The sequence below is a fragment of the Cannabis sativa genome, chromosome 9 (genome assembly GCF_029168945.1).
Source record: "Cannabis sativa cultivar Pink pepper isolate KNU-18-1 chromosome 9, ASM2916894v1, whole genome shotgun sequence".
NCBI classification, from domain to species: domain Eukaryota; kingdom Viridiplantae; phylum Streptophyta; class Magnoliopsida; order Rosales; family Cannabaceae; genus Cannabis; species Cannabis sativa.
In genome coordinates, this window is record NC_083609.1 from 29599995 (window position 1) to 29611240 (window position 11246).

An 11246-nucleotide genomic window follows, 5' to 3' on the forward strand; every position below is an offset into this window, starting at 1 on the left:
TCTGATTGTGTAAGTAATAGTGTAAGAAGTATTTTGGTAATTAAAAACACATAAAAAGTATAAATGTTGTCTACACCCTATAGAAATATTTTTATAAATAAAGTGTCCATTTGTATTTTCCATGTAATAATTCCAAATGAGACAATATACCAAAATACAATGGAATAAATTTATACACTGATACGTTTGTTTGTTTTACTAAAATTATACTTTATCAAGTATTATACTATTCTTAAATAAATTATAAAGACAAACCATGAAAGGTAAAGATAAATTCACATCACTCATTCTAAACAGAAAACAGGATGCTTATAACGAATAAAGCATTGCTACAACATATGAACACCCTACAAGATAGAATATCGTCGTTGGACCAATTAGACTACTTTAGCATCGGTTCTGAAATATGCCATTTACTTAATTTACTTGCACCAACCAACTGTATGTGTTATGTCTTAAGGTGTTGGACATGGACACCCTAGAATGCACTTTAAGGGTTTCTCCTATGAATATATACTTAATTTGCAAGTTCGTTCAAATAAGTTAAATCTCCCCAAGCGTGCAACCTCTAACTTTGCAATGAGGAACAAAAGAGCAGGTAAATTACATTACATTACTCCCATACCAACATTCCTATAAGGCATGATAAAATGGCTGCAATGATAGAAGCATCTACACAAGGCAAAAATTACAAAGGAATGCTCCCTTAGTTAGGGCTTCCTTCTTGAAGCAGATTTCTTCAACTTAGAAAATTTGGAGGGACTAGGTGCCTCCTTGAATGCAGATGGGCAGAATTCACTTATAGTGCACACTCCGCAGCAGGGTCTTAGCGGAGTACAAATTGTCTGACCAAATCCAACCTATATGTATTATATGTTCAACAATCAGCATAATTAAAATAATGTATCAAAATTCCACAGTTTTGAGTTAAATTAAAAAGAAACAATAATAGCTACACAAACCAGAAGAGGGTTTATTGGAACCCATTCTTCCTTTGGCAGCCACTTCTGTAATGCCTCTCTTGTTTCCTCAGGAGATGAAGTTTTCTAGCAAATAAGAAGAAAAGGAAAAGCATTAGCACTTGGCTGCGCCATAAATAATTAACAAGGAACAGTCCCTGCTGAGAAACACTATACTTGTATGTTGTAACTCAAACAAAGGTATAGCACATATTCAAGAGCGGGTCTTGAGTTGATACAGGCAATTGAGCACTTAAGCATATTACTTGGAACTTTGAAAGGAAACTGTTGATTTACAGCTCAAAATTACTTATAGAAGAATCTTATTTCCTGTCAAATTTCACCCATCTTTTTGTGTTTTAGTTTTTTTTTTTTTTTTTGAAAGATTTTGTGTTTTAGTTTGTAACACAATTTCCCAAATTTGTGCATAGTAATCTAAATATTTTGTAACTTACTTTACAATATATTTCTTCTTATCAAAAATCTCTTTTGCCTTACTGGTAATCTCTATTTTGTTTTTATTGCAGTAACATTTGGCCTTGACGGTGAATTCCAACTAAACCTTTTATGGGACGAGAAGTATTACAATTCCACAAATATGGATGATGGGAATTCTGCCAAACTCTCCTGATTTTACAAAAAAAAAAAACAAAAAATGAAAAGAGCTCCGTGGTAAAGGGACGAGAACTATATGTGAGGATTGGTAAAGGTTTTTGCTAGAAAATTTCTCTCAACTAATTTTCTGCACATTTATAGAATGCAACTAACATAATCTATGAGACTTCTTATCACAGCTGTGGGGATACAAAGTAAAAGCTTAAACCATAATTCACTTGGGTAATTCTTTATTCTTTATTTCTCCAACGAAAAAAATAACAAACTAGACTTCATTAATAAGGAATGCAACTTTAAGCATGAATATGTAATCTATCCAGGAGGAAAGAAAATGTCGTGTCCTGAAGAGAGAATGGGTACCCTGTCGTATTTCATTTCTAGAGAAAGAGAATTAATACAAAGCATAGTATATATGTGTGACCAACAACGGAAAAGGAAAAGTTGTTCAAAAAGAAAAGAAAAACAATAGAAAGGAAAAAGGGACCATCCACATGTACGCTGAAGAGAAAAGAAAAGAAATGTACACATTATATAAGTAATCTGTATCTAAAAAGCATTCAATACGAGTGTGCTCATAAACTCCAGAGACAATCCACATCCAAGTGCTCCTTTTAAATGACACAAAATTTACTCTAATGCTGCCCAATAATGAACTGTTGGGGATAACATAAACTGACTAACAACACTAACTGAATATGGAATACATGGACAAGTCACAGTAATGTAATTTAACTTCCTAACCAACCTTCAATATCTCTCAGAATCTTCAAATAATTCCCACTCTCTAAGTAAGCTTGTGACTTGCTACGAAAAGAAAAGTCCCTTTTGCCGGTTGATGTCTACAAGATGACACTCCATTCATTGGAACAACTCAAAAATTCAGTTTCTAATTTTTGTATAGTCAGTCTATTTTGAATAAAATTAGTGATATAATCTTAAATCCTACAGTATGGTGTGATGTCCAATTCACTTATTTGAACTGGCAACCCTTAACAAGGCCATGGATTTTGCTCAAAAAATTGAGTGAAAAATAGGACATGAATTGGACATCACACCATACTGTAGGATTTAAGATTATTAACTTTTCGTATGAAAAAAAGGATGATTTGTGGTTTTAGTTGTTTAATTTCAAGTTAATTCCATATTTGTTACATGTGAAATCAACTTGTGGGAACTTGATCATTAGTATTAAATTTAAAAAGTTCCCCAAGCCAATTTTCAAACCTTTGGAGCAAGAACGAAAGCTGAAAATTCAAAAGCTGGAAGTGGATAAATTGCTTGGAATAATGACACAGAAAACTAGAGGCAAAATAACTACGTTTTTGAAGCAGTCTAGCTGGCCAAAATATTTAAAAGTCAAGAATTGACTTGAAGGACTAAAAGAGAACCAACTGAATTAATTGTTTAAAGGAAGGATCCAAAAGAATAGTGGACACCTAAAGAACAAGAAGAAATGGGTCTTCTTTTTTATCAGGGTTTATTCAATTAAAAACACTAGAATAAAAAAACCAGACGCGCCACCTTATTTTCTGAGAGACACATTCCTTGGCAGCCATTGAAAATAATACCCAAGATAATGAAAATAAAAAAAAAAAAAAAGGACGAAATAGAGAAGGACAAGGAAAAAAGATTATTTGTTTCTTCTTTATATCCTTTAATCTTTTGTATTTTATTTTCTATTTCTAAAGTTCCTAATTCCATGGACTGTATTTTGGATATATTTATGTTTTTAAGCATGAACTAGTTTCTTGTAGTTAGAACTTTTATTGAACCCTAGATTATGAATTTCGATTGATGTTGTATGGATGCTTTTGGCATGAATGTTCAAAATGACGCTTTTAAATCCTTCAAAATGAAACCCCAATCCTCTGAATGGGGTGAAATGGAACCAGTGATTGCACAAAAGTCTTTGACCACTTCAATCTTAAGAGTAAAATGAGTGAACATTCTTAGTGTTTAGACCATATCCTATATAACTCATACTTTTTACCCAATATAAGACATGCTACTAGAGATAGGAAAGTCCAATCCATAGAAAAAACAGATTGCTTACATCAAAATTTATTCCTTGATGAAAAAGATTAAAGATACCTGCTTTGTGCCTAGTCGTGACACCCATCCAAGTCGATTGCATATGCGATGCACGTGAGTATCAACACATATGCCTTGAACATTGTTCCAACCAACATTCATAACCTGAAGCACCAAAAAGCATTCAACTTTGAAAGTTAACTCATTTTTTCAGCATGTTGATTTTAAGTTTGCAATTATTGTTTCTCCTTTCTCACCAGATGTGCCATCTTAGGTCCAATCCCTGGAAGCAAAAGTAGCTCCTCCAATGAGCTAGGAATATCACCATCATACTTTGTGAGACATATTTTTGCAACTTTCTTCAAGTTACTTGCTTTCCTTGAATAAAATCCAACCTACAAAGAGTAATTGAATATAAAATGAAAAAGTTCTGATTACCAACAGATGAATATCCTAGGCATGACGACGATATAATTAAAATATTCTAAAACTTTCTTGCGGGTTTGTTCTTCATTTTTCAACCTAGCCAAGTAATTGAGGAAATCTACAAGGACTTTATTAGGAAAAATAAAAGAAAGTGGAGTAAAGACCATACAGGATAAATCAAGCTTTTGATGGTTGCTTCATCAGCTTTGTCAATGGTATCAGCAGCAAGCAGACCATTTTGTAAGAGACGTTGAATTGCTCCTGAATTTGAAAAAAATATGTTAAGTATTAGTTTGAATTATAACCGCAGACATCAAATTTTGAGATTTTGGCAAAGAAAAATTAAATAAAAGAAATAGAGCAGAAACATGTGGAAAATGCAAATTTTAAGACCATTACGTACAAATTCTGCGTGAGCTTTAACATTCTTAAGTGCATATAATTTATTGGCAAACATCAATCAAATTCATTTATAGTAGTTCCACTTTCACAATGACAAATTGATATACATTCCTTAACTTTTTCAAGGCTTAACAACTTTTGCTGTGTATTTCATCATAAGTTTTTTCACCAAATGATTCTCCATCATTCATCATAATAAACTTTTAGCTCACTGGCTAAATAATTGTTTTTAAGTACTAAGGTTAAAAGAACTTGAGCCCCCCTTCTTTTACTAAATAAAGTAAAATTTGAAGTATAAGAACTTGCCATGATTGACATGATCCTTGGTTTGGCTTGATAAAAGTGATGATACCAAGACAGCAAATCTTCGTTCCTATGTCAATGAATAGTTAATGCATTTGGATCGTGCTTCCAGACATTGAGTAAAAGCTTAATGGAACAGTAAAAGGAATTAATTATAATGCGCAACTATTTCAGAAGATACGATAATTACAATTATAATAATATTGTCTTAGAATACATGTTTACCAAACTACACAGGATTACACAAAATATCAGTATTTGATTACCGCATAATGTTCCTACAGAAAAATTCATCACAAGATGATATGCATCACATGGAAAAGTCCCAATATATTTGGCCCCAACATATGCTCAAGTGAACGGTAGTTAATCACTATTAAAATTGGTCAATGAGACAAGGAAATAACAAAGGCCAAGTATATGATCCTGCTTTATTGAGTATTTTTTTCAGCATGATCAGTCAGACAAGCTCTAGGATAAATGTATTAGGAAAACTATATGGATGAAACTTCTTTGTAGGCTTTAGACAAGTTATTGTCTTAGAGTAGTACCTTCATCCTTATGGTTGCAATCTTGTGAAAAGTTTCTACTGAAATTTTGCACAAGACCTCTATCTAATGCGCTAGCCTAAATTAGGACCAATCCAGGATATGAGTATATGACATTGCAATGGAACCAACCAAGTTTGGCACCCTCCTGAACACCAAATTATATGTTGTCATATGTGTTTGCGTTCGATTACCTAAAATCTTATCAAAGTGCTTTAAAAGTTTTAGCCTTCACATGACATCTCTGTGCAGATGTCTAGTTCCCACAATTTGATAAATGAAAGGCTGACAATGGAAATCCATGAGATGGCCATCTAGGGTTCATCTCAAATAGATACTTTACTATTTATTTGTTTTACTAAATTGACTTGAGAGAGCCTAATCACTGCACAACATGAACAAATAAAATGTACACCGCCGACCTACTTTTTATCCAAACTATCTCATATGGTTGCCTGAATACTTTTTCTCCTTCTGTTAGTATATTCACATGTGTTGTGATTAAACAACACTAACTCAAACAAACACAGTGATCAAACACATTATAATCAAGTTAGCTAAAATGAACAGAAATTAAACTCAATCAAAAACAGAGAATAAAAGAGAAAAACACAAGAAATTTATCCTGGTTCGGATCTCAATTTGAGTCCTACTCCAGCTCTCCCCCAAGGAGTTTCTCCACTATGAATCAACTTGTTACAAACACCAATTGATGTACTGAATCACTAAGAACAATCTAAGACACTTTGGCTCTTCAACACTCAATTCATGAGCTCTTCAACCCATCACGACACCATGAACTTCAGCCAATTCTTCAAGTCTAAATCTTCTTACTCTCTCTCTTACTCGAGCTGAAAAGCTCTCCTCTCATTCTCTCTCTCTCTCTCTCTCTGAGTCTCATTTTCTTGTGTAGAATGATAAGAATATGGAGCCTTATATAGAGTTAGTTGCTGACAATTCCAGCACACTAACAGCTCAATCAACTAACACCTAACTTAACAGAATTTCCTTTTAAAGATTCAATTATAACTGTAACTGTAAAAATAGTTAACAACAGTTTGGAGAAAACCAACAAAAGTTGAGTTTTCAATGGATTATAAACCACAACATGAGATAACCTAAGCCATTTTACAGAATTAAGAAGTAAAAAATATAAGCCACAAACTTAAAACTTATCTCCAAAATTGATTAAATACAAGTAATGTAACCAATATTTGCATCAAAATAATTAGAGAAAGAGGATAAACTTCATTCCGTATTAAATTGCAGCAGAACCAAAAGAGGAAAATGAAACACAAACCTTAAATGAGCAACTGTTACCAAAGCCTACAACTGATGCATGATCAAATAATGTTAAAACACATATTTTCAAGTATTCTTCATACAGTAAGCGCCCAAAAAATTGTAAGACTGCCAAAGTGGCAATGAAATGGAAATTGTTGATAGAGAATGCATGTAGAGCTATCATGTATATTTATACCACACCTAGAATCTCCCTAATAAATATAATTTTAACCCCCCAAGGCATTTTCAACAGTAATGCAACTTAAGATTTAGAAAAGCTGTACCTTAGGAGGAAGAAGACTTCCTGCTTTTTCACATCCCATAGTGTCTACTGGTGCATCTTCTGAGGACCTCATATTGCGAATCCCCTCAAGGACCTGCTGCCAGTTATTAGGTGCTACACCTGTGTCAAATTAACCGACTTTTAGTCCCACAAAGAGCTAATTTTCTTGGAAATGCAAACAAGTAAACAGCTAAGGTTTCTATATTTTATTAATATAGCCAAGTACATATGAAAAAGAGAGGGAGAGAGAGAGAGAGAGAATAAAACACACACATGATCCTAACCAATAGAGCTAATCTCGATGGGCAAACAACTAAAAAATACCGATCAATACTTAGTTATATACCTAATTTGGGCTATTTAAGTAAATAAATTAAAAAAAAATAAAGGCAATGTAAGTTTCCTTATTATAGAGTTACAGTTAGAATAAAAAACAATGTAAGTTTCGTTGGTAGGTATAGTTACAGTTACAGTTAGTAGATCTATATAGGGAATGCAATCCCTCTAACAAATTGAAACTAATTATACACTTGTTTTCTCACCCAACTTGCCATAATATTCTTATGATGATATATGAGGCTACGAAATGTGAGCAAATCTACACCACAGAAAGATGACATCAATTAAATAATTATGTTTTGAAAATTCTTCCACACATGGCTATATTGATTTTAAATTAGGATTTTAATGTTTTCAATACCCCATGCTACTCAATCACGAGTCAATAAGGTGGTAATTTGATAATAAACTATTCTTTCTTTCATTAGATGTTTCTTCACATGATATCATAGTACTAACAACAAAAATGTTAGCCAAAATATTAACGGCGTCAAACAACAAACAACTACTAGATAAGTAACCTAGCAAATTCATATATCCAAGTGCAGAATTCATAAAACCAATTCAGCATTAAGTACACCAGTACTAGGATTCAAGGAGTGATATAGCAAACTTAATACGTGTCAGTTAGTATAGAAGGAAAATAGTTTCAAACAGATTAACATTATTCTCAATCTGCATACTTTCAGTGTACTTCACAAATTAACTAATAATAACACTTCCTGCATGAGACTTACAAAAGATGCTTCTCATAAAACAGTAAGTTTTTTTCTTCCTTCAACACAAGATTTGAAATAATAATACATAACTCTTCATAAACCAATTAAGTGAGATAAACAGTAAAACGATTCACATCTCCTCATACAAGTTCCAAAATTCTATTTGCAGTCATAAATTTAAGCTAAGGCTGATTCAGCATTTACCTCTTGGCTGAACTCTCGATACTTCAGCTTCCATCACAATCACATCAGATGCACCTTCAGACTTTCCTGAAGCAATGACAATTGAAAGTAATAAATAAATAAGGTTTCTGGAAAAGAACTGATCTAAATGCACTTTTGAGTCTGCACTAGCAGATAATTATGGACTATTGTGGATGAGTGCATGCATATCAGCACACAAACACATGTCCTAGAAAAAAGACAGAGAAAGCTTTCTACAATAACATGTCATATCATACCATGAAGTTCATCGTTCAAAAAATGAAAAATATAAAAAAGACATGTCATATCATGAAATACGATGATCATATATCATCGTACTTGAAGATGATAACTTATCATCTTTCGTAATTTGTCCCACTGTAATAGAATTTTCGTTTCTTGTCCAAAAGAAATCATATCACACAAGTTTCTTCAGAAAAATGAAAATCATATCACACAAGTAAAGCAAGGCAAGCAACATGGACTGTGAACGATAAAGAAAACTCACAGAATAAACAAGTATTACCCTTCTATATAAAGACCCAAGTGACAAATTTATCAATATACACAGATAATATATGTTTATATATGTGTGCGCGCGCATATACTTAAACACATTCTTTTGTATACAAAATAATACTCGGTGTTAAGGTTTTACTGGTAAAAGATTCACTTCAACGAATGATTTAAATGAAAAAAAGGAAGTATCTTTAAAGAGTATAACTAACACCATGGGGATAAGAATATATCATGTAACGAATCCGATCCAAATAATTAATGCTGCCAATCCCATAAATCTAAAATGAAGATATTCATATCAATCACTTAATTGGGATAAACTAGTTCAATATCTATCTTTTCAACAATAAGCCTAAAAATATACTAGTTATTATAGGCCAAAAACTTACAGAGCCAAACAAATTTCTTGAAGGGATTCCTAGGAAAAGAAAACTCAAGAAGCTCTTAAACAATCTTTCCAATCTCGTTACTTTAAACTTAAGTGTCAATAAGAAAAAGGCAACTGTGAAAAATAGTTACCGAGTATCCAAATAGCAGAGAATCAAAATTCATCAAATTACACATTTGAAAACTTACTCTGAGAGACAGATCCTTTCATTTTCTTGTATGCAAATTCTTCAATGTCCGGTAGGACAGAAAGCTGTTCACATGAAGCTGGTGGTCATATCAGCAGTGATAGCATTGTTGAAATTTAATTTTATCAATTACAACAAACCTTGGTATATATAGCATAAAGCACACAACTTAATATATAAGTATATATATAACAGTCAGAATTCTGGTAATAAGAAATCACACAAGCAAAATGAAACCCAACTTTCAAAAAGTTATAAGAGAAATCCGAGCACATGAAATGCAGTAACTAACTAACAAATGAAAAGTAGAACAAAATATCTTTATCCAATCACCAAATCAATATCATGGGGTTATGGCTTGGTAGCAGGCAAGCCAAAGCTGAGATAAACCCCGAATTTCAAAATTAAATTAAAAAAAAATCATTTTTTTTCCCTTACATCAGTTGTTTCGAGTAGTGTCTCTTTGAATTTCTTTTTTCTCCTGGAGAACACACGAAGTTCTGGGGGCGAGACGCCATTGAACGACTTAGAACCTGAAATGTTACGTTTGGGCACAAATAAATAAAGGTACAGACATATATATTGAAGCAAGAAGAAGAAGAAAGGTTATGGTGAGAGGACCTGGGTTTGGATTTGGGTTTGGGTTTGGGTCTGTTTTGGAAGAGAAGTTGGTTTGGTTGGACATTCTGATTCTACATAAAGATCTCAGTCCCAAATTCAACGCCATTCTTTCTTCCACTTTCTTTCTCTCTTTAAATAACGATCACCATGCTTCCCTTTCCCGCTAAATTTTGGTTTCTGTGCCTTTCTTCCTTATATTATTATTATTATATATTATTAGGGTTTATGTGTGCCTCATTAATCAAGCGTTTGGTATTTTACTTTTTTTTTTTTTCAAGCAATGAATAAAGGAAGAAATTTTATAGTCAATATAAGTTTTGTACTTGTTAGGAATTTTTACCAATTATGATTTATATCTATTCTATATAAAGTGTGCCTATATAACTAAAATTCTTGGTTTTTGAGAAATTTATGGGTGACTTTTAATTTTTATTTAATAAAATAATAAAATATTATTTATATATAATAAAATAATAATAAAACAAATCCCATTAATATTTGAACTGATATTTGAGTGACTTTTAATTTTTATTTAATAAAATAATAAAATATTATTTATATATAATAAAATAATAATAAAACAAATTCCATTAATATTTGAACTGATATTTGATGCTAAATATTCGAGAATCACAACACATTTAAAAAAAAAAACAACTCGGGATTTGATACTCTGAGACTCTCAATTAAAAAATGAAAAAAAAAATATGCTCATCAAATTTGTATTTATTTTTAAACATGGTGAAAAAATGAATTATCTTTCATATTATTCAACAGAGTAAAACAAGTTTTATATTGGTTTACTATTCAACAACCTTGTCAAGAATTCTTGTAAGTTGTAACCACAAAATTGCCAGGTCAAACCAACACTTTCATTGCAATATTCACAGACTAACTACAAAATTATTTCATAGCATTTACAGAACCGCACACCCCCAATCATCTTTAATATGGACGTATCAGAAGCCAGATCATTAACCTAAATTGGTTAGTTCTATTATGTTTTGGAACAAATCGTCTATAATATAAAAAACCCATCATACTTGTATCTTGAAATATTCTTCAGGAACTAAGATTTTAAAACACAATTGTTACCTCCTTAAGGTCAACCCACTCCCAAGTCTCATTTGTTGTATTTATATCATAGACCAAAGCATGCCGGCCCTGTAAATAATAAGAAAATCAAACGTGGTTTAAATCTCAAGGCAATAGAGCCTTTTCCGTTAAATCTCAAAGATACATAAATATACAAGATAAAAAAGCCAATCTAAGAAGTGGGTGCCACGTTAAAGCTAAGGAAACATTAAGCAACTGTTAGGCTTGTTTTACAATTTATGGTGTTTTAAAAGAACATATCGAAACAGAAACACATAAAAAAACCTCCACATCATTTAATTTTTTTTTAAGGTAGTGTTCAA

General features: G+C 32.1%; 1 protein-coding gene across 1 annotated transcript; it reads right to left on the minus strand.

The window, feature by feature from the left end:
* Positions 1–393: 393 nt before the first annotated feature.
* On the minus strand, positions 394–10105 carry LOC115723156 (endonuclease III homolog 1, chloroplastic). Its single transcript, XM_030652588.2, has 11 exons — positions 9829–10105; positions 9646–9740; positions 9209–9272; positions 8114–8179; positions 6853–6971; positions 4740–4806; positions 4201–4292; positions 3863–4000; positions 3666–3770; positions 963–1046; positions 394–860 (listed from the first exon to the last, which is right to left on the minus strand). Exons 1-11 carry the CDS (start codon positions 9932–9934, stop codon positions 711–713), a joined length of 1086 nt encoding a protein of 361 aa, XP_030508448.2. The 5' UTR covers positions 9935–10105; the 3' UTR covers positions 394–710.
* Positions 10106–11246: the final 1141 nt, after the last annotated feature.